Genomic DNA, 25,298 nt, shown 5'->3' on the forward strand with positions numbered 1-25,298 from the left:
TCAACTTCAAATAATTCTGGAGACAGCTGTATTTCAGAAATGAATTCTTAACTGTACTCAGCAGCTTTTAAAAAAGATCATGCTAAAGCCAGTATAATACAAAGTGCTTCCTTGTATCGATTTAACAGATGAGCTGGTTTAGAATTATATTTAGACATGAAAAGATAATTATTTGCCAATATGACTTAGAAAAAGTCTTGTGTCTGGTAAAACATAAACAAGACTTTTTTAAGTAAATGTTTTCCCAGCTGTAAACTCAATAATCCTTTTCCCCAGGTAAAAATAGATTATTGAAGTTTATACTAATTGTACAGTCCTGAATTTTATTATAGACTTACCTCACAATTTAATCTTAAAGATTATTGTATTTATAAAATATTATATTTATGTAATAATATATTTAAAATTTTGCTAAAACAGATTGCTTTTGCAACTCTAATACTCATAAAAATTCTAAATGAAACTTAGAGTTAAAAATAAAAATAAATTAGCACAGAGAATATTTTTAATTAGCCACAAAAATAAAAGAAAAAGAAAATGTCAGCATTCTTTTCTGTGTCTCTGTATTTTTGCTGCCCTTCATATACACAGGCAAATAATTATTTTTAAGAATGATTAAGTCCTTTCCATATCTTGTTTTTATACTAGATACTTATTAAATATGCATACCATCTTACAAATGGTGCATTCAAATAAAGTTGGGCTTCCTAGTGATTAGTATTAAAAATAAACAATACTGATGATACCATTTTGATATTTTAGTTTCATTTTCCATCTCTTTGTTCAGACATAAGGACTGCCCTAGAAAAGCAGGCAGATATTATGATGATGCATGTCACCATCTTTTCCTATCTGTGCCTGAATTGCAGCCTTCCCTCTAACTCATTTTACAGATGCTCATTTTGCTCAACAAGTCTGTAGCTAGTGGCAGCCAACAGCCAGAACAGAAGCAAGATTCCTGGGAAAGCTGATCCTCAGAATCCTACTTTCCTTACCCATTTTCTTCTCCCATTATAACCCCTCTTTCCTGGCAAAACTAAGGATAGTATTTTCAAGTTATGCACATGGTAGTTTGTTTAAAACTGTAAAGAACTCACACTAGCAAAAAGAAACCCAAACAGTCTGATTTAAAAATGGGCATAGGTTCCGAGTAGACATTTTTCCAAAGAAGACATCCTGATGGCCAGTAGACACATGAAAAGATGCTCAGCATCACTCATCATCAGGGAAATGCAGATCAAAACTACAATGAACCATAAGAATGGCTCTTATTTAAAAAAAAAAAAAAAAGTATGGCTCTTATCAAAAAGAGAAGAAGTAAGTGGGGACGTGGGGAAAATTTTTACAATAGCCAAGATACATATATATGAAGTGTCTGTCCATGGATGAGTGGATAGAGATGTGTGTATATGTAAAGAAAGAATGCAGCCCTGCCGTTTGTGACAACATGGATGGATTTAGAGGACATTATGCTAAGTGAAATAAGTCAGAGAAAGACAAATGCCATATGATTTCACTTACATGTGGACTCTAAATAAAAATAAAAACCAAGTTCATAGATACAGAGAACAAATTGGTGGTTGCCAGAAGGTGTTGGGTGGGGGTAGGTGAAATGGGTAAAGGGAGTCAAAAGATACAAAATTCCAGGTATAAAATAAATCATGGGGATGTAATGTACAACATGGTGACTCTTGTTAGCAATACCTTATTGCATATGTGAAAGTTGCTGAGAGAATAAATCTTAAAAATTCTCATCACAAGAAAAAAAATTTTGTAATTACTGACAAACTGTAACTAGACGTATTGTGGTGATCATTTTACAATATAGACAAATATCAAATCATTATGTCCTACATCTGAAACTAATACAATGTTGTATGTCAGTTACACCTCAATTAAAAACAAAACCATGGGTGCACCTGGGTGGCTCAGAGGGTTAAAGCCTCTGCCTTCGGCTCAGGTCATGATTCCAGGATCCTGGGATCGAGTCCCACATCGGGCTCTCAGCTCAGCGGGGAGCCTGCTTCCTCCTCTCTCTCTGCCTGACTCTGCCTACTTGTGATCTCTGTCAAATAAATAAATAAAATCTTTAAAAAACAAAAACAAAAACAAAACCATGAGCTTTGCTTATAAGGATGGGATTTAATAAAATCATTACCCATGGTGATTAATGTGGTATACCTTATGTCCTTGTTTTTTAAAATGCTGAATTAGAAATGTTCATGAAATAATTCAGCATTTTTAAGTAAAATAACAAGTTAAATGTACTTCATTGATTTAGACAGTTTTCAAAATGAATAGGAATCTGTATGTTTGGATGTTTAAAGCTTTTCTCAGTTACTTCCATTTTATTTTATTTTATTTATTTGAGAGAGAGAATTATAAGGGAGGGTACAGGGAGAGGGAGAAGCAGACTCCCTGCTGAGCGTCAGGAAGCAGGTCAGATATGTGGGTCTTAGTCCCAGGACCTAGAGATCATTGACAAGAGCCAAAGGCAGGTGCTTAACTGACTGAGCCACCCCTCAGTTTTGTTTTATAACACTTCATCTTATTTGCTGGAAGTATAAACAGAGAAAGTAAATTTTTAAAAAGCCAAAATGTATATAAAGATTTAAGCAACCATTAATTTGCCTTGTTAATGTTCTTGAAAGAAATCCCAAAGTAGGAGCTTTGGCCAAATAGGTCACATGTCGGGTATTCTGGGTAAGTGCTTGTTCTTGCTTTTTTAGTATTTAACTTCTATTTTAAAATCTGAGAATTTTGATTTTTCAAAATAATCTGTGAAATAAAGTATAAAGTTAATATTACTTAGGTAAAAATAAGTATCCTGCCTTCATTATTTGGAAAGTTCACAGCTGAATTGGTGGAAAAGTTAAGTTAGGGTCACACAAGTGCCCACCAGTGTTTTTTGTTTTTGTTTTTAATAGGCTTTAAATAATAGGTACAGAAAGCTAATAAAGCCTAAATAGACTTTTTCTGACATTTTATAGGTAAAAATCACTTTGTTTTTCTAAGGTACTCAATTTCAGTTAGATCCCAGTTTGCTTCTTGAACACAAGATAACACTGAAATGAAGATATTTTTGTTTCTGTGTAATTTAAAAGGTGAACTTCAATGTCTGATTCTAAATTAGTGAGCTTAAAACTGATAGGGATTTTCTCTGTAGATAAATTTTCAGAATCTAAGCGAGGCATCCCAAAGAAAATGTTTTGTTAGAAATGACTGTTCTATTTACATTCTGTGTTCATTTTGTTCAGTGGAAAAAACTCATATTTCCTTATTAGCAACAAAAACAATCAAATCAACAAGACATTTGAAAATTATCTGACAGAATTTTAGCATTGAGTTAATTGGTTTTCTGGAAATGATACTGTTAATGTATTATCTGTATAGTAAAATGAGTTTTTCCCTTTGTTATCTCTCTTTAATGTTGATTTCATTTCACTTCAGAAATATATTCAGTACCAAAAAAAAGTGCTCTTCCTTTTATTTTTTTTAAAAAAAGAAAGCTCTTCCTGTCACTAAGTTGTTACAAATATTAATTAAAAGTGCTACTTTTTGCATTGTAATTGTACTGTAAATGATACCACAATTTTTAGGTCACTGGATTTTTATTTTCAAAACATATGTTTGAAAACAGTAAATTGTAAAACTTGAATATCCACCCATAGTGAAATGGTTAAATAAATTAGCCTATATTCACAGAACTTTAAATTATTTTTATTATGGTAAAAGTTAGTTACCTGTTATTAAGCTTTACTGTCTTAACCATTTTTAAGCTTATAGTTTAGTGATGTTAAACATATTTACATTGTTGTGAAACAGATCTCTGGAACTTTTTCATCTTGGAGAACTGAAAGTCCATATCTATTAAACAGCAATTCCCTTGCTCCCTTTCCGTCAGCCCTTGGTAACCACCATCTACTTTTTATATATATGTATATACTTGATTGCTTAAGTTACCTCCTATAATTTGTCCTTTTGTGAGTGGTTTATTTCACTCAGCATAATATCCTCAAGGTTTATCCATGTTTTGGATTAGTAGTTCATATGGTAGTAAATTTTTAATTTTTTGAGGAACTGCCTTACTGTTTTCCATAATGATTGTACCATTCTACAGTGCAGAAGGGTTTCAACTTCTCCATGTCTCCATTAGCACTTGTTATTCTGGTTTTCTTTATAACAGCTTTCCTAATGGGTGTAAGGTGATAGCTTGCAGTTTTGTTTTGCATTTCTTGGATGGTTAGTGATGTGGAGCATCTTTTTATATGCTTCTTGCCATTTGCATATCCTATTTGGAGATATACCTACTCAAGTCTTGGCTATGTTTTAATTGGTTTTTTATCTTTTGTTGTTGGGTTGAGGAATTCTTTATATATTTTGGATATTGAGCACTTAACAGATACATAGTTTGCGCATATTTTCTCCCATTCCACATGTTGTCATTTCACTCTGTTGATTATGTCTTTTTTTTTTTTAAGATTTTATTTATTTATTTGGCAGAGAGAAATCACAAGTAGGCAGAGAGGCAGGCAGAGAGAGAGGGGGAAGCAGGGTCCCTGCTGAGCAGAGAGCCAGATGCGGGGCTCGATCCCAGGACCCTGAGATTATGACCTGAGCCGAAGGCATACGTTTAACCCACTGAGCCACCCAGGTGCCCCTATTTATGTCCCTTGATTGAAAAAAAAATTTGTTTGACATAGTCCCAGTTATCTATTTTTGCCTTCATTGGCTTGTACGTTTGGTGCCATATCTAAGAAATCATTGCCAAATCCAAAGTTAGGAAGTTTTTATCTAAGAGTTTTATAATTTTGAGTCTTACATTTAGATCTTTAATTCATTTTGAGTTAATTTTTGTACATGTATAGTGTAAGATAAGGGTACATCTCCATTCTTTTATATGAAAATATTCAGTTTTCCTAAGATTTATTGTTGAAATGACTGTCTTTTCCTTGTTGAGCTGTCTTGACACCCTGGTCAAAGATAATTTGATCATAATTTTGTGGGTTTATTTTTGGGCTCTCTATACTATTGATATATGTGTTTTTATAGAAATAGCATGCTGTTTTGATTACTATGGCTTTGTGATGTGTTTTGAAATCTGGGAGTATGAATCTTCCAAATCTGTTTTTTGTTTTGTTTTGTTTTGTTTTTTCCCAAAATTATTTGGGGTTCTTTGAGGTTCCAAATGAGTTTTGGGATGATTTTTTTCTATTTCTCCAGAAGATGCTATTGGGATTTTGGTACATAAAGGTTATGTTGAGTCAGTAGATTGCTTTGGGTATTTTATTGACATCTTAACAATAGTAAATCATCTTATTCCTGAACATGGGATGTGCCACCCAGGCGTTTCCCTCCTGCCTTTTAATTTTAAGTAGGTTTCATGCCCAGTGTGGAACCCTATGCGGGGCTTGAACTCATGACTCTGAGATTAAGACCTCAGCTGAAATTATCACATGCTCAACTGACTAGCCACCCAGTCACCAAGAAAAGGCTATTTCTGATCTGGGCTTCTAATTCCTGGCTCATCCAGTCTTTTAACCACTGTTCTGGTTCACTTTACAAACACTGGGCTTCTCTCTGTTTTCTAATGTGCCAGACACACTCTTGCTGTAAAGCTTTTATATTTGCTGTTCCTTGTGCCTAGAATGCTATTCCCTTGGGGATTCATTTGACCTACTCCCTCACTACATTCATCTGTTTGCTCAGACATCACCTTATCAGGAAGACTTTTTTGACCCTTCAGTCTATGTAAAATAGCGCTTAGCTCCATCATTCTCTGTTCCCAAACCCTGGTTAATTAACTTTTCTTCTTAGCACTTATAGCACTTCACATGTATGTTCATTTGTTTTACTTTCTGTTGCCCACCCAGAGAGCAAGTGCTTTGTCTGTTTTTGTTTGTTTTTTCTACTAATACATCCCCAGTGCCTGACAGGATCAGCACCCAGTAAATGTGACCTGCCTGCCTCACTTCATAGTGCTAGTATTACTTTCATACCAAAACCAAAGGCAGACCAGTGTCTCTCATAAACAGATGCAAAAACTCTCCACAAGATACTAGACAACTAGATCTTAAGGACATTTTGAAGAGGATATCCAGGGGCTTGCAAAGGCTTTAGTAGTAGGAGGTACATTCTCTGTATGCTTGTTGGTCTAATTTAACTTGAGGACTTTGGCTTTCCTTTTCTTGAGTAGATGTTACAGTAGTGGTTTCTAAATTTACTGTGTTTAGTGTTGTTTTTTGTTCCATGCATAAAGCAAAGACAATAGAGAATAAGATTCTTCTGTAGTAAATGTAAATGACCAGCAATTAGATGACAGATGACAGAGAGAAATGAGTAAGAAGATTCAGGAAAATAGATGTATTTATGAAAAAGATTGCCTAATATGGAATTAACTGTCAGGATGAGACAAATTATATATATGCATGTTCCTTGCCCTCTTTCCTTCCTGCCATCCAAAGGGGTGAAGGAAGGGAATGTAAAAGAGATATATTTCGATATCTATATAGATAAAGATATCAATATATATAATATATATAAAATATATATATATATTTTAAATCAAACCATTAAGTATATCAGTAGCCAAGAGTTAAATCTGTTTTGACAGGTTTGTTCTCCAAAACAAAGAATGGAGATGCATAATTCTGAAGTGGAATGGTTATGTCAATATAAATAGCTGTTGTTACAAACTCTTTATAAACCAGATACTTATAACTCGGAAAATACTTATCCAAACAGAATTATTTAAAACAGTGTTTCTGAAACTTGCCTGATCTTAGGAATCCCCTGAAGATTCTGATTCAGAAAGCATAAAGTGAGCCTAACAAAAGTGTCATTAACACAAATAGAAAGTTCAAAGAGAAAATTGGTTCTTAAGGAAAGATATTGGCGCTACAAGACATCTGGTTGGAAATAACAGGTACTTAGTCAAAACTGCAAATACAGGGTTCTGTATTTCTCAGCTAGTCTCATCCTTATACTGTGTAAGCATGAAGAATGAAACTTCTCTTTTTTGAGAAAATAAACTCAAAATCCATTGATACGTGAACAACAGAGCTGGAACCTGTAAGCCTGAGGCTTCTGAACCTAGTGGATTTTAAGCTTTTTCTCAAAAGAAAACAGTAGTCTGTCATCTCCCAACCAGAAGAATAAAGCGAACCCAAATTTAGATCATTTTGAAGAAGCTGATGAAACCCATCAAAGAATAGTTACATCTGTAATGAATAACTGTATTTAGCTTCTCTGCCTTTCAGGATAGAACAAAAATATTATCTTTATATAAGTCTGTTTCATGGTGCAGTTTCAATTCAAAGATGAGTCTACCCACTTTGGATTAAAGCTTAAGACAATGGTGAAACAGATATATAAAGAATATGTTCAAAACTGGAATTTATTCTCAAAGTAAAGGATATCGAAGAAGGTGCAGTCCCCAGACATCAGAGTTATTTAAGAGCTGTTCTTGTGAACTCTAGCTTCCAGCTACCACTGTAGAAAACTGTTGCTCAGTCTCACCAGGACCCCACCTTTTCTGGCAAAAACCTCATGTAGCTTCTGCTAGAACCACAGTTGTGGGGTGGGTCTCCACCTAAATTTACCCAGAAAGTAGTGGTTTGTTATTAGTATTAATTCAGCCATATTATTGGCTTTTAAAGGTCAGTTTAAGCATTTACATACCATTTGAAGTTAACATTATTTGTCAAGTTACTCCTGTGAGAAAGTCTGATTTGGAACAGACTAAATCCCAGACTTAACTGGAGCATTTTTCAGCACAGCTCTGATAGGACTTCTGTGTACATTTAAAAGTGAGAGTAGGCTAAAATCCAAAGAATAGCATAAATTAACAAAGTTAGGTAATTCTTTACTCTTCTTTTCCTTTGTAATTCAGGGCTTCCTGGTAAAGTGAAGGATAGGCTAGAATCTAGCCCCCTTGTTGGAGATTAACTGGATAAATCAGTTTTTTTTTTTTGAGGTTTCAATATTTTATTCAAGTTTTACTTTAAGTGATGTTAATTACAGCATTTGAAGGGGGGGATCTAATTCCACACAAAATGGAAGACTCTAAAATGTACCCATTAAACGGCTAAAAAATAAACTGAGTGGCGAGAATATAACAAGTCCAATTTCGATTCCGAGTGTTGTCACAATGCGATTACAGTCACAGAGACTCTTCCCAGCTCAGAGCTGGGACTCTTAGAAGCTATTTCATACTCTGGTGCAAGGGCAGAAAACCACAACATGAGAGGGAATTAAGTCCTGAATTATTGGCTTCATCACATCCAACTTTTCCACCCCCAAAATGGCACAAAAGAAACAGCTACCACACCCTGCAGACTACTTTTGGTGTAAAAGAGGTGATGGACTGGAGTGGAAACAGGTCAGGAAAATCTGTCTAAAAAAGTCTCTTTCAGATGAGTGTGTACATTACCACCCATGAGTATCTCCTTCCTTCAGACAGGAAACCCAGTTCAATTCTCAAGAAGTCATAATTTCATTCATGTACTCAATACCAATGAACAAAGTGCCTACAAATTATCAGCTTCCATTTGCAGCCATTTCTAGATAAAAAAGAAACCTGAACTCTCTAGAGGGGGCCCCAAGCTCCTCCAAGTCTACAGCTCAAAGGACTTTTCTTGGAACTGGGTTTCTTCTGTACCTCTGAAAGGGTAACACCTTAAAGCTGAATCATCTTTAACCTGGAGGTCTAACATGATATTTAGCAATACTTGCATCCCAGACATACAACATTAAAAGGTACACAAAATTCTGAAGGTAGCTATGCTCAAAATAGTTTAAAATTAAACGATTGTACAGTATTCATTTATGCCTGAAATTCCAGTCCTAGACCAAGCTTGTGGCCGCCAGCATTGACATTCTTGCCATCCAGCAGAGCTGATAGCGTCAGTTTGATACCTGGCTTTAGGGTCTGAGTGTATCCTAAACCTATCAGGCTGGAGTTGTTCACTTTAGCCAAGAAGCAGGCGTCAGGGTCGATCTGATATTTGGCTGCTATTCCAAAGCGAGTGTTACTATTTCCTGCAGTCCAGGCCAGATTGACAGCGGTCTCTAACTTCTTGTTCACCTTCTGATAAATGGAGCCACCAAACTCTGTCCCATCATTTACATTAGTGTGGAGCTGGAACTCGTCAGTCTTGTAGCCAACCGCGAAGTTGCTCTGGGTCACTCGAGACTTCGCAGTCTCAAAATTCATCTGGTAGCCAGCCAGCCAGCCTTCATAGCCCAGCACCACGGCACCCCGGACTGAAGGACCGGCAATGTCGAAATCCACATCGCAGCCCAGGTTGATGTGCTCCCGCTTATACCCTGTCTTGATTTTTGCATTTTTTTCCCCTGTGTTTGGTGAGAAGGATGAATCAAAGGTCAGCTTCAGTCCACGTGCAAGCTGATCTTCCACAGTGATCTCTGTGCCTAGCGTGTTGTCAGTGTTCCATTTCTCTGTAAACGTCAGACCATATTCGGTCCACCTGTACTTGGTTTCCAGACTGCCCATCACTTTGGTGGTCTCAGTGTTGGCTGAACCTGAGCTTGTAAATTCCAGTCCATTCTCAGATTTTGTTTTCAAGTCAAGTTTTATTAAGCCAAATCCATAACCCTTGGCGAAGACATCCCTGGCAGATTTGCCAAGATCAGCATATGTGGGAGGCATGGCCATCTTCTGCTTAGCGGCGGCAGCGGCGGGCTCAGCGGCTGCTACCGTGGGGGCTGCGTGGATAAATCAGTTTTTTTTTTTTTTTAAAGATTTTATTTATTTTGACAGACAGAAATCACAGGGAGGCAGAGAGGCAGAGAGAGAGGAAAGGAAGCAGGCTCCCGCTGAGCAGAGAGCCCGATGCGGGGCTCGATCCCCGGACCCTGGGATCATGACCTGAGCCGAAGGTAGAGGCTTTACACCACTGAGCCACCCAGGTGCCCCGATAAATCAGTTTTAATGCCATAATGGAAAAGGGTCAGGTAGAGGAGTAAGATAAGGAGAAATGCTATTCTGGTATCCAGGACTGGACAAAGAAAGCCTCTATACCTAGGTGGGCAAGCCTTCTACTCTAACTTGCAGGAACTACTCCCTACTTGTGCATAAACTGATAATGGTACACATAGATCATCATCTTTTGGGATTATCTCCATTGAGCTCCTTCTGCTGGCAGACAGTTAAGAAATATTTTTTTACAAGTGAAATCTTGCCTTTTACAACAACATGAATGTATCTAGAGAGTATAATATTAAGCAAAATAAGTCAGAGAAAGATATCAGAGAAAGATACCATATGATTTCACTCATATGTGGAATTTAAGAAACAAAACAAATGAACGAAGAAACAGAAAACCATACTCTTTAAACTACAGAGGATAAACTGGTGGCTACCAGAGCGGGGAGCGTGAGGGGATGGGTGAAATAGGTGAAGGGGGATTGAGGACACTTACAATGAGCACTGAGTAATGAGTAGAACTGTTGATTCACTGTTGTATTCCTAAAACTAATATAGACAGTTAACGTATGTTAACTAACTGGAATTAAAATAAAAACTGAATACCCCCCCCCCAAAAAAAGACTGCTATACAAAATGAAGTTTGATGGTGACAGTACCTTTTTAAGTGGTATTCCTATAATAAATATGAAATTCCCATAACTAACAAGTATTTCATTTCAATATAACTTTTCCTAAACAACTTTCAGACAGGTTTGTAATAAACAAAGTAGAAAATACAAACAAAAAGAAGTAAAATTACTTCTTTTTTTTTTTTTTTTTTAAACATTTGTTTTTTTTTTTTAAAGATTTTATTTTATTATTTTTTTTTTTTATTTGACAGAGAGAGATCACAAGTAGGCAGAGAGGCAGGCAGAGAGAGAGAGGAGGAAGCAGGCTCCCCGTGGAGCAGAGAGCCCGATGCGGGACTCGATCCCAGGACCCTGAGATCATGACCTGAGCCGAAGGCAGTGGCTTAACCCACTGAGCCACCCAGGCGCCCCGTAAAATTACTTCTTAATTTTACCACCCAGACATAAACATTATATAAGTTTTCTGAGACATTTTTTCTGTATACATATGTACTTATATATAAAACATCCCTTTTTTACTCAATATGTCATGAACGTATTTTCATATAAAAATGTTTTAACTGTATTATATGTATAACTGTACCATAAGTTATTTATGTATATTTTAAAGATTTTATTTATTTATTTATTTGGGAAAGAGAACACGAGTGGTGGGGAGAGTCAGAGAGAGAAGGAGAAACCGACTCCCTTCTGAGCAGGGAGCCCAATGTAGGGCTCCTTCTGAGGACCCTGAGATAGATGATCTGTGCCAAAGGCAGGTGCTTTATTGACTGAGCCACCGGGGTGTCCCCCATCTTTTTTTTTTTTTTTTAAGATTGTTTTTATTTATTTGAGAGAGAGTGCAAGTGGGGAGAGGCAGAGGGACTATACGTTATCTAATCATTCATTATTAAGTCACATTGTATAAAACATTTATCTCTGTGCAATCTCCTTCAGAAAAAATTTTTTTTTAAATATTTTATTTATTTGACAGAGAGACAGTGAGAGAGGGAACACAAGCAGGGAGAGAGGAAGAAAGAAGAGCAGACTCCCCGCAGAGGAGAGAGCCCAACGCAGGGCTTGATCCCATGAGCCCAAGGCAGAGGCTTAATGACTGAGTGACTCAGGCATTCCTAAGAAAAAAAAAATTAAATGACATTTTGAGTTAAAAGATTTTATTTTTAAGGCTTCTGTGCTTTAGAAAGAATGTATCAGTTTATATTCTCACTGAGATATTAAGAGCATCTAATTCCTCATCTCTAACATTTATTGTAAAGTTTTCCTTCCATTTTCCCATGACTCAAAATATAAAGTGGTGTCTGAGTTTTATCATTTTGTTTTTCAGGTGATGATTTTTCTTTGATTCAACAAGAAATATTTATGGTTAAAGAATGTAAACACTGCAACATTGTTGCCTACTTTGGGAGCTATCTCAGGTAAAGAAAAAAAAAATCTGTTCTCCTTGTATTTTATAAGTCTTTACTACCACTCTCCCTTCTTTTCATGTAACTGCTGTTACATAAAAATTTTTAAAGTTATATTAAGTTTTCTCGGGTTTTCTTACTGTCTCCCCAGCTGTATTAGTGATACCTCATTTATGCAGTTATATCTTATCTGGCAATAAATATTACAAATGATTACAAATAAGTGTTTTAGCTTATTAAAGTGATTTTATTCCAAACCATTTAAGACGGTAAGTTACTATGTTTTCTGTATCTGGAAGACTCCGCCAGGGCAATTTCCTGTAGACCCTGTAATCCGTTCTAAACCTTGGTGTACTGAAGAGGGGAAGCCTTCAAAGTATTCAGTGATTAAGAATTAACTAGCTAATATAATTTTCTTTCTCTTTCATATTAGTCGAGAAAAACTGTGGATTTGTATGGAATACTGTGGTGGTGGATCACTTCAAGATATTTACCATGGTACTGTCAATTTGACTTTATATTTTAAAACTGACTTTGACTTTAATATTGTTGTTTTTATTATTTGTGGTTAACCACAGATATTGATAGGTAGATAAACTGTTTTATATTCTTCCATTCTGCTCCTATAGTATTATTGTGTAAAAGAAATCTAAACTTTATTTTTATTGGTAATCCAATTAAATTTGCTGAAACCTGAACTGAGAAATCTAAGAGTTCTTGTACAATCCAACAAATTTTACTTTTTAGATAGTTTCTAACCTATCTAAAAAAGCAGTATAATTGTTGCTATATTTTTGTGTTAAAAATATATAATTTTTAAACATTTGAAGTATCTTTTATTGAGCATTCTGTTAGGTGGTTAGGTCATTTTCTGTGTTGAATTAGATTTTACTATTTAGAAATAATCTTCATTTTGGCTGTACAATTTAGCTTCCAATTTGTTTTGTTGTTGACAATTTCCTGGTTTTCTAGAGTTTATGAGACTAAATAGAGATCCTTATAAAAGTTTTTCTTTTCTTTATTTAACTGAATATGGAATAGTAAAACTCCCATTCCAGCTTTGCTTTGCATCATTTATTAAGAATTATGTGAAATACTTTCAAACATTTCTGTGCGGAAATCTTTATATTGACAGCCTTATCAAATTTCAATCATCAAGTTTATAAATACAACCATAGTAAATGTAAAAATAAGTGCTAATCAAGTTCAAATAATATTTGTAGCTTGCAAGATCAGATTTTTAAAATAACCGATAGAGGGGCAGCTGGGTGGCTCAGTCGTTAAGCGTCTGACTTTGGCTCAGGTCATGATCCCATTGTCCTGGGATCAAGCTCCACGTCAGGCTCCCTACTTGGTGGGAAGCCTGCTTCTTTCTCTCCCACTTCCCCTGCTTGTGTTCCCTCTCTTGCTGTGTCTCTCTGTCAAATAAATAAACAAAAATCTTTAAAATAACCGATAGAGCAATTGTTAAATAAACTATGTTGCACCTGTAATATGGAATACTATGCAGTGTTTAAAAAGATGAAGTAGCTCCATTTATACTGACCTGAATATATCTCTCCAAGGCTTCTTTTTTTTTTTTTTAAGATTTTATTTATTTATTTGACAGACAGAGATCACAAGTAGACAGAGAGGTAGGCAGAGAGAGAGGAGGAAGCAGGCTCCCTGCTGAGCAGAGAGCCCAATGTGGGGCTTGATCCCAGGACCCTGGGATCGTGACCTGAGCCAAAGGCAGAGGCTTTAACCCACTGAGCCACCCAGGCACCCCCCAAGGCCTCTTTTTAAATGGAAAAAGATCAAGAAAAAAATATGTATAGCATAATCAGTCACACTTAGACTTTTAAAAATATAATTTTTTTATGTTAACTTTTTTTTTTTTTTTTTAGATTTTACTTATTTATTTGACGCAGAGAGAGAGAGAGAGAGCAGAAATAGGCCGAGCAGCAGGCAGAGAGAGAAGGAGAAGCAGGCTCTCTGCTGAGCAGGAAGCCCGATGCGGGGCTCAATCCCAGGACTCTGGGATCATGATCTGAGCCGAAGGCAGCCACTTAACCAGTTGAGCCACCCAGGCATCCTAAAAATATAATTTTTTATATTCACATTACATATGATTCAATGCATAGCAAAATGAAAGGATATGTACCAAATTGATAAGTCATTACTTCTAGGGGAGGGTAAGGTGAGACTCATAAGTAAAATTTTGAATTATAATAAAAATGTACTGATGTATTATTTAATCATAAATTAATAAGTATAATAATAATCTAATTTTGTCACATAACCATGACAGAAAAATAGTTGTGACTGATATCTAAACTCTGGCCACTGCCTCTTTTTATTTAAATAATATTACACCGCATAAATATTAAAAATATATAAAATATTACAAAGAGTTTTTAAAACGAGATTGAGCGGCACCTGGGTGGCTCAGTCGGTTAAGTGTCTGCCTTCAGCTCAAGTCATGATCCCTGAATCCTGGGATCGAGGCCTGAGCTGGGCTCCCTGCTCAGGAGAGAGTCTGCTTCTCCCTCTCTTTCTACTCCTTTCCCCTGCTTACTGCTTGTGCTTGCACACACACTCTCTCTCTCAAATAAATAAATAAAATCTTTAAAAAGCAAGAGTAAATCCCATTTTTTTAAAAAAAAAAAGTTTTTTTTAAAAGAGTTTTATTTTCTTGGGCACCTGTGTGGCTCAGTGGGTTAAGCCTCTGCTTTCAGCTCAGGTCGTGATCTCAGGGTCCCGGGATCGAGTACCGCATTGGGCTCTCTGCTCCACAGGGAGCCTGCTTCCTCCTATCTCTCTGCCTACTTGTGATCTCTGTCTGTCAAATAAATAAATAAAATCTTTAAAAAAAAAGTTTTATTTTCTTAAATACTAGTCATTTTCTTATGTATCCTATCATACTGGAATTAGTCTTCTCTTTTATCCTATTGTTGATTTTAAAGAGTTATTGGCGAAAACTCTATGCCATTCAATTTAAAATTCCTTTCTGTGATTTTGTGAAGAATTATGATTATTTATATGAAAAGTTTTCATATCATTATAATTTTTATTCATACTTTTACAGATAGAACTCAAGAATATGGATAAATAAAACTATATAGCTTGCATTTTTACATAAATTTTTAAAATTAATTAAAACAATTGTTTTAAGATATGAATCTTATTTATTAAATTTCTCCTTTCCATTTTTTAACCTGATATTTGTTCAATCAAATTGAATACAAGAAGTATCCATCCCTGTATATTGTATACAAGATAGCATAGTAAACAAGAATATCTATACTTACTATAAACTGTTAATAAGATGGCTTCCCTTATTTTATTATTCCATCAAGTTGCTAAATATCAAAATTTTATGTTCCTGTGTAGATGTAGACATCCAGTGATTAAAATATGCAGTAAAATATTTCTTTTAAAGGAAGGTTATGTATAAGTACCTAATTCGGTTTCACTGTAACCAAATACCACCCCAGATTTCAAATATTCTCATGGTATTGCAAAACTTTTTTTTTAAGAGAGAGAGAGAGAATGAGGAGGGGGAGGGGCAGAGGGAGAGAGCTCCATGGAGCCCAACACAGGGCTTAATCTCAGACCCTAAATTCATGACCTAAGCCAAAACCAAGAGTCCCATGCTTAACCAACTGAGCCACCCAGTCATCCCTGAAAGGCACATTTTTTGTGTCTGGTACTTAACAAAAGGATTTTATATTTCATAATAGAGACCTGGTTGTCAGAAATGACCTTGGGGTGCCTTGGTGACTCAGTCAGTTAATCATCTGACTCTTGATTTCTGCTCAGGTCATGATCTCATGGTCATGGGATCAAGGTTGCCTCCCCCAACTCTCCGCCCCATGGGGCTCCAGGAGTCTGCTTCAGAGTCTCCCTCCCTGTCCCTCTGCCCCTCCTCCCAAGAACACATGAGCTCGATCTCTCTTTCAAATAAATTTTAAAAAGAAGGGGCACCTGGGTGGTGCAGTTGGTTAAGCCTCTGACTCTTGGTTTCAACTCAGGTCATGATCTCAGGGTTGTGAGATTGAGACCCACATTGGGCTCTGCACTTAGTGCAGAGTATGCTTGAGATTTTCTCTCCCTTTGGCCCTCCTGTTCATGCTCTCTCTCTCTCTAAAATAAATAAATAAATCTTAAAAAAATTAAAAGAAGATAGGGCACCTGGGTGGCTCATTGGGTTGAGGTGCGTTGACCACCTCTTGGTCATGATCTCTCAGGGTCTTGATCTCTCAGGGTCTTGAGATTATGCCTCGCCTTGGGCACTGTGCTCAGCAAGGAGTCTACTGGAGATTCTGTCTCTCTCTACCCTTCCCCTGCTCATACACTCTTTCTCTCTCTCTCCCTAAAATAAAAATAAATAAAATCTTAAAAAAAAAAAAAAAAAGAAGAAGAAAAAGTTGTTACCTGGATACTTAGGTAAGGTTCTAGATCAAGCATTCCTCTTTTGAAAAATATAGCAAAGAATTATTCTAAAGAAATAATATCTTGACTTTTAATAAAGTATATATTGCCTTTCAATACATTTCAACAATTGATCTCTTTATGGTTCTCTACTTCTTCATATAACTGTAATTAATTATGTATGTTTATCTCATTTCTTGGCTTTATTTTAGAAAAATTGTTCAGAATTAAGATCATGTCTACTGTTTTCTATAGAATGTCCTGTGATGCCTAGTATTACGCTTTGCACATAGTGAATCCCTATATTTTCAGTGACCGAAGTTGTTATAGAGTAAATCTTCCATTTTTAAAGTAAATTTTGAAGTTCTCAACTTTACTTTCTTTTTGTTTCCTGATTACAAGAATAATATATGCTTGTGTGAGAAGTCACCCAATGATATGTACAGAAGTTTTATAATAGTTTGTCATTTTTAAGGTAGACTGTTTTTAATCTGTTATATTGAAATGTATTACAATGTGTTCTCTCTTTTTTCCTAGTTACTGGGCCATTATCGGAATTGCAAATAGCCTATGTATGCAGAGAAACTTTACAGGTAATACATTTGCTTATGTGGATAGAAAGGCAGTTCTAGTTTCACAATTGAAAACTATAAAATGATGATCTGCCCTAAAGAAAAAGAGTAAGCCAAATGATTTTTTGCTAACCTCTCATATTGTAATTTTGTAAGCCTGGTTCTTTATTCCTGAATGAGTCAAAAGAATTCATTTAAACTGATGCTGGTTTAAACAGTGGTGATGTCTGGGGTTCCATTTTGTCAAGCTTGGTCCTTAGTTGCTGCAGAGCTAAGGAAAGCCACAGGTGTGAATTGGTTTTTGTGAATGAATCACCAAACTTCTTAATCGTAACAAGTTGTCTTTCCCTTTAAGTTTTATGACAGTAGAAGGAATCCTTTTGCATAAAACATGAAGTCTTTTTTACTGTTTCTCCCAAAATGAGAATAAATTAGCAAACCATAACCCAGAATGTTATCGGAACTTCTAGTTCTATTATTAATCCTTAATAAGTATTATTGATAGCAGAACCCCATTTTATAGTTTTGGTCAACATTGTATTAAACCAGAAGTTTCTCTACTTCTTTCAGAACCTGTGAGAGCTTTTAGTGTGTTTAACCAGATTGTAACCCTTTAATAAAGTGTAGAGTATGCAGCATTTCTCCCAATGTAGTTATTTTTTAGTGCCTCAGAAAACTAGCAAATAATAATTTTGTTCATATCCTTTAAAGCATTTAAATTCAGAATTAAGTAGTAGTGATTAAATTTTTTATTTTGGTAATTTACAACTGATAATTGTTAATTAATGCTTCTATCCCTACATTTCCTAGGTCTTGTACTTTGTTTACAAGTGAAATTGATGTTCTGTATGTTCTTTTTCCATATTTTGGAAACTGGGAGATTGACTTAAGAGAAAACTCTAATTTCTAAGAGTTGGTTTCCTCATGCTTTAGAAGACATACATGTCAAATCTGAGTGTTAAATACACAAAAGTAAATTCGTCATACATATATATATTTCTGTAATAGTCCCGTAACTTAGATATCTAATCTACTTTTTGAATTCAGATAAAATACAAAACTAATCAGACATCATAGCAGAGAATTGTTCACAGATTCTTTTTTTAATTTCCCGAGGTCATTGCTTTAAGTAATGGATAGAGTACTAAATGGTAGTAAAAAAAGAAAATGAAAACTTGAATTTGCATTCTGTCCCTAGTATATGACTAACAATCTTTTTATGGTTCTATTCCCCAAGTATATAAATGATCATTGGTAAGGATGCCCTCCTAATGCCCATCTAATTAGTAAGATGCCCTTACTAATCTACCAAGATTAGTTCCAATTTTGAAATTCTATTATGCTGACAAACTTCCACCTTTGGTGTCTGTTGACAGATGAATGGAGAAGGCATAGTGTATATATACAGTGGAATATTATTCAATCATAAGAAAGAAGGAAATCTTGTCATTTGTGACAACATATTTGAATGTAGGACATTGTACTGAGTGAAATAAGCCAGAAATAAGCCAGGCACTAGAGACAAAGACTGCATAAGTCACTTATATGTAGAATTAAAACAGTTAAACTTACAAATGTAGAGAGTGGAATGAATGATGGCTACCAGGAACTTGGGGGTTAGGGATGAGAAATGCAGAGATGTTGGTCAGACTATAAAGCTACAGCCAGATAGATTGACTGATGACTAATGTACAGCATGACAATAGTTAATAATACTGTACTGAATACTGGAAATATGTTGAGAGTAAATTTCAGGTGCTCTTGTTACAAAAAGAACCCAAACTATGAAGAGATGATATGTTAACTAGCTTGACTCAAATAATCACTTCACTATGTATGTCTATATCAAATCATCATGCTGTACATCCTATTACAAATAATTGTTATTACATAAAATTTTTTTAAAAAAATAAATAAGGGCAGAAATTGTCAGAATGGAAAAATGTAAGACCCAACTAGATGCTGCCTGTACTTTTATAAAAACACAAATAGTCAAAAGTAAAGAAAAAGATGTATCATACTAACTATTAAAGAGGAACTTGGAGTGGCCATTTTTATATCAGATAAAGTAGACTTCAGAGCAAAGACTAACACTTCTTTAGGGCCACTTTGTCAAAGATGTAACAACCCTAAATGTTTAAGCCCCCAATAACACAGCTTCAAAATAAAAGAGCAAAAACTGAGAGAATTGTTAGGAAGATAGACATACAATTATAATCACATATACTCCTCTCACAATAATTTTGTGGAGCAAGTAGGCAGAAAATCAATACAACCAACCAGCTTGACCTAACTGACATTTCAGTCTAACAGTGTGATACATATACTTCTCAAGTACCCTTAGAGCATTTATCATGATAGACCATATTTTGAGCTATAAAATATGTCTTAATACATTTTAGAGGATTGAAGTAATACAAAGTATGTTCTCTGATCACATTGCATTAAATTAAAAATTAACAGAAGTATTTCTGGAATATCTCCCAATATGCGGAAACTAAATAAAGCACTGTTAAGTAACCCATGGCTCTAAAGAAGAAATCAGAAGAGAAACTAAAAAGTATTTTGAACCAAATGAAATGGAAATATAACACATGAAGATTTGGGGTATTCCTAAAGCAATACTTAGAAGGAAGTTTATAGCACTGAGCACTTCTATTAGGGAAAAAAGGTCTGAAATTAGTATCTTCAAATTCCACCTTAAGAAAATTTTTTAAAAAATCAAATTAAATCCAAGGTAAACAGAGAAAGGAAATAATAAAGAATAGAAGTCAATGAAATAGCAGAAAATATGAAAAAATCAACAAAACCAAAATCTGATTCTTTGAGAAGATCAATAATCAATAAAATTGATCATCTTCTAGGAGAAAATTAAAAATAATATTAGGAATGAACGTAAAGATATTACGACAGAATGTTTATATATATTCCCACAAAGAAAACTCCCAAATCAGATCATGTAGATACATAAATTCTACCAAACATTTAAGAAAGAAATAATGTCAATTCTACACAAACTCATCTAGAAAATATAGTGTAAAGAATGACTACTTCCCAAATGATTTTATGAACCAGGATTTCTCCAAAACCAAAATCAAATAATACTGCAAGAGAACAAAACTACAGACTAATGATATCCTACATAACACAGATATAAAATTTTAAAAGGAAAATAAGAGGTTAGCAGGGGTAATACAACAACATATTTGAAAGGATAATACATCACCAATAAGTAGGGTTTATCCTAGAATGCAATTTTGATGTAATGCTCAAAAATTATTTCAAGTAATTGACCATAGTAGCAAACAAAATGAGAAAACTGTATGATCATCATAAATAAAAAAAAATTTAGCAAAGTCCAGCATTTATGCCTCATAAAGATTCTGAGCATACCAGGAGTAGAAAGGAACTTGTTCAACCTGATAAAGAACACTTACGAAAAACCTACCACTAAGTCATACTTAATAATAAAATGCTGTATGTTTTTCCACCAAGATCAATCAAACAGTGCAAGAATGTCTGCTCTCATCACTTCTTTTCAACATTGTACTGGAGGTTTCAGCCAGGGCAATAAGAAAAAGATGAAATAAAAGGCATCCAGATGAGAAAGTAAGAAGTAAAACAATATTCACAGACCATATAATCATTTAAAAAATGATATAGAGATATATATAAATAATACATATAATATATATTACATATGATATATAAATAATATATAAATGATATAGAAATATGTATAAAAATGGAATAGAATCTACAAAGTAGCTTCTAGAACTAATAAGTGAGGCTATAATGTTTGCAGGATTCAAGATGCATGTACAAGATCAATTGGATTTCTATACCCTAGCAGCAGACAATTAGAACTTTTATAATAACAAAAAATATGGCATTCTTAAGAGAATGTGTAAGACAAAAGATATGTAAATCCATGCATACTTAAAACTACAAAACTGATAAGAAAAACTAACAAAGACCTAAGTAAATGGGGAACTATACCATATTCAGGGATCAGGAGATTAAACAGTAGTTACGATGCCAGTTCTCCCCAAGTTGATCTATAGATTCAGTGCAATCCCAAACAAAATCCATGGAAGCACTTTTTTTTGTAGAAATTGTAAAGCTCATTCTGAAATCACTGTGGATGTACAAAGAACCTGGAATAGTCAAACAACTTTAAAAAGGAACATAAAATTTGAGAGCCAACAGCAGTTCTAAGACTTATACAACTATATTAATCAAAACATAGTGGCATTGGCATAAGAGTAGAAAAATAGCTTACTGGAACAGAATAGAAAGACCAGAATTAAATCTACACATATATGGACTGCTGATTTTTAACAAAGTTGAAAAGACAAATCAGTGAAGAAAGTATAGACTTTTCAATAAATGGTATTGGAATAGTTGGACATCCATATGCCAACACATGAACTTCTATACTTCATATCATATGTAAAAACCTAAAAGTAATCATAGATCTAAATGTTAAAACCTAAAACTAGAACTGCTAGAAGGAATCGAGAAACTTTTGTGGTCTTGAATTCAGCAAAGCATTTTCAGGCATAACACGGAACACATGATCCATAAAAGAAAATCTTGGTTAATTAGACTATTAAAATTGAAAACTTCCATTCTTCTAGAGACGCTGTTAAGAGAATGACAAGAGAAACTGCAGATTAGAAATATTTGTAAAGTGTATATCTGATCAAGAATACAGTTGTATCAAGAGGACATAAATAACTCAAAAGTCAGTAATAATAAAAACATGAGCCCAATAGATAAATGGACAAAAGATTTGAACAGACACTTCTCTAATACTGATCGGGAAATTCTTGACCAACATCAGTGAATCTATCACATGGGCCCTCTCCATCCCCCCTAAGGGAAGGTGACCCTGCCTGAATCAATTTTTCTCTTGTTAATAACTTCTTGTCCCACCCTATTTCCTAGGAATTTTGTAAAACTCCTTGGAGCTCTCCTCTACTTGATAGATGGGATGCTGCCCAACCTGTGAATCGTGCTTAATAAAGTCACTTGGAGCTTCAAAAACAAACAAAAAACAAAAACCAGACACTTCACCAAAGAATGGTTAAAATTAAAAAGACTGACTATAAGAAGGGTGATGAGGATATGGATCACTGAAATTCTCATACCCTGCTGGTTTCAATATAAAATGGAACAGCTTCTTTGGAAAACAGTTTGGCAGTTACCTAAAAATTTAAATTTATTACCACCATAGAATTCAGTCATTACACTGCTAGGTATTTATCTGAGGGGGGTACAAATCATATCAATACTTGTATATGAACCTTAATGGCAACTTTATTTATAAAAGCCAAAAACTGTAAACAATCCAAATGTCTATTAACAGGTGGATGTGTAAACAAATTCTGATATATCTGTACAAAGGAATACTACTCTAAGAAGAATGAACTATTGATATACACATTAACAAGGAATCTCAAACTAATTATTGTGAATGAAAGGGATGAGACAAAAAAAATACTATATAATTCAGTTTACATAAAACTATAGAAAATTTAAATCTGTAGTGATAGAAAACAGACCAGCATTTGTATGTAAGAGGGACTTTTTGGGAGTAATGGATATGTTCATTATCTTGATTGTGGTGATGGTATTACAGTAAAGTATTTATGATTTTTATCAGAAAATGAATTTGAAATACAGTAAACATTGATTATTAGTAAAAAGTAAAAAGATTTACTAATAAATGTAGGTGTTAAGTTTGCTTTTTTGCTAATGCATACTTTTTTTTTTTTAACTTCAGGGTCTTGCCTATTTGCATACTAAGGGCAAAATGCATAGAGATATCAAAGTAAGTTCATTTAGTATGCTTAAATTAATAATTTTATTGGAAGGAGTTTTATGATGCTAATTCAATAGTATTTATATTTATATTTTTGTTTTAGGGTGCAAATATTTTATTGACAGATCATGGTGATGTAAAATTAGGTATGTTATTTCAAGTTCCTCAAACTTTTTCCCAAAAAGATTGAATAAAATTAATTTTAAATGAGAATTAACATTGTACAAGCTTAATATTCATATCAAGAACCTCAGTAATATTCATGTTTGAGCCAGTAATTATACTGCTAAGTCTCTTAAGGAAGTTAATCCTAAAGAAAAAAATCTATATTCATAGAATTATTAATTATACATTATAACAGAAAAAAGTACAAACGTAGGTCTAGCAATAGAAAAAACTTAAACTAGGGGACCTGGGTGGCTCAGTTGGTTAAGCATCTGACTCTTGATTTCGGCTCAGGTCATGATCTCAGGGTCCTGGGAAGTAGCCCCACAAAGGGGTTGGCACTCAACGTGGAGCCTCCTTGTCCATCTCCCTCTGTTTTTCTGTGTGCTTGCTGGCTCTCTCTCCCTCTGTCTCTCTTTGTGTCTCTCTCTCATAAGTAAATTATAAAAATCTTAAAAAAAAAAAAAAGAAAAGAAAAACTGTTAAACTATAATAAATCCACTTATGGAACATTATTCAGTCATCAACATTAATAGTTAAGGAGAATAATAGTTGATTCCCTGAGGTGTTAAATGATAAAAATGAACTGTAAATATATTTAGTTTTTTACAGTCATGTGTAAAAATGATTTAAAAAGTATAGAGAAAAAAAAGACTTTCTTTAATAGCACCAAAATACTACCCTAGTTCTATTAGAGTAAAAGGCATCTAGGTGGGTGGTTTATTTTTTTATCTTTTTTTCCCTAATTAACTTCAGTGTGTTTATAATTAATTTTTTATTAATTTGGTTCTTTATAAAGTATGTTTCATTCTGGTAAAGTGCCAAAAAATGATTTTCCTTTAATGAATGTTATAAACCAAGCAAGAAAATATTTAGGTACTCAATTTACATACATTTCCTTAGCATTACTACTGCCATGCCTAAGGGTAAAATTAATGCCATTTTCTTACAGTAATGCCATGCCTTAGGGTGAAATTTAGAAATGTGGGTAACTTTATTGAAAGAACTAAAATTTTTATTCAATCTTTTTCCTAGCTGACTTTGGCGTGGCTGCAAAAATAACAGCCACCATTGCAAAGAGAAAATCTTTCATTGGCACTCCCTACTGGTAAGATATTTTATGATTAGATTTTGTGGGTTTTCATTTCTTCAGAGTTGGTGATCAGCATAGATACTTAGTGATACAGTTGATAGTTTAAAGTCTGGAAATTCGCATGCTCCTTCATATTGTCATACTTGTGATTGGGTTAGGGAACTTTGATACCCGTTTTTATTGTCCAGCTTTCCCTGTGTTAAAGTGCTAATAATTACTTTTGTCCCTGGAGTTTTATATTAAGAGGACTCATAACTATGAGATTTAAAAAAAAAAAAAAAGACTCTTATTTATAATCTCTTGTCATTTTATTAGCCTGCTTTTGGTATTGATTCTCTTTTAATCCAGGACTTCACTTTCTGGTTGTTTAAAATTCATGCATCTTACCAAGTACTGACAAAATGATCTTTCTAAAACACTGCTTTCATCAATGAAGATAGATAATTGAAATATAATGCAAAAGCTAGTAATAAGCCTTAATATATAAAATAATTTAGTGAACATTATAAAATGGTGACAGTTAAAATTTGTATGAAAGGTTGGATTTTTAAATATGCAGTGTTTGGGTAACTTACTATTTGGAAAGAAATTTAAAGTCGCTCCATACCCCTTACCTAATGCCAAAATAAATTGTATATGGAAATAGTTAAATATAAAAGTGAAACCAAATGAACTATCAGTGACTATCTCCTTTAAAAGTTGAGTAAGCCAGGGTAGGCTTACACCCACACAGGGTGCCTGTGTGGCTTAATCAGTTAAGCATCCAACTCCTGGTTTCAGCTCAGGTCATGATCTCAGGGTTGTGAGAGTGAGCCCTTCATAGGGCTCTGTGCTTAGCATAGAATTTGCTTCAGATTCTCTCCCTCTCCCTCTGCCCCTTTTCCTGCTCCCTCACTCTCTTGCTCTAAAATAAAATAAATAAAATCTTAAAAAAAAAAAAGAGTAAAGCTTTCTGGGCATAAAAGCATAAAACATTAAAGGGAAAAATTGATAGATTTAACTACATGAAAATTTAAAGTTGAACACTAGGTTGAACAAAAGTGAACGGCAAGTAACAAATCAGGAAATATCCACTAAAATATGACAAAATAGGGGCACCTGGCTGGCTCAATTGGTTAAGCCTCTGCCTTTGGCTCAGGTCATGATCCCAGGGTCCGGGGATCAAGCCCCACGTCTCACTCCCTGCTCAGTAGGAAGTCTGCTTCTCTCTCTCCCTCTGACCCCTCCCATCCCCCTGCTTGTGCTCT

General features: G+C 34.5%; 1 protein-coding gene and 1 pseudogene across 3 annotated transcripts in view; one reads left to right on the forward strand and one right to left on the reverse strand.

Annotated features, from left to right (window-relative positions):
• MAP4K5 (mitogen-activated protein kinase kinase kinase kinase 5) overlaps nt 1-25,298 on the forward strand; it is a 109,968-nt gene that overhangs the window by 31,819 nt on the left and 52,851 nt on the right. For both annotated transcript variants that reach the window (XM_082735145.1, XM_082735144.1), the window contains 6 exons: nt 11,903-11,993; nt 12,415-12,479; nt 16,932-16,987; nt 22,755-22,802; nt 22,897-22,939; nt 23,994-24,066. In XM_082735145.1, coding sequence (XP_082591271.1) covers nt 11,903-11,993; nt 12,415-12,479; nt 16,932-16,987; nt 22,755-22,802; nt 22,897-22,939; nt 23,994-24,066 — 376 coding nt within the window. The remainder of the gene's footprint in view (nt 1-11,902; nt 11,994-12,414; nt 12,480-16,931; nt 16,988-22,754; nt 22,803-22,896; nt 22,940-23,993; nt 24,067-25,298) is intronic.
• Nucleotides 7,961-9,726, reverse strand: LOC309866974 (non-selective voltage-gated ion channel VDAC1 pseudogene; annotated as a pseudogene). The gene has a single exon. The product of its transcript is annotated as a non-selective voltage-gated ion channel VDAC1 pseudogene (transcript).

This window comes from Mustela nivalis, assembly GCF_964662115.1.
Source record: "Mustela nivalis genome assembly, chromosome: 6".
In the NCBI taxonomy this organism is placed as follows: Eukaryota; Metazoa; Chordata; class Mammalia; order Carnivora; family Mustelidae; genus Mustela; species Mustela nivalis.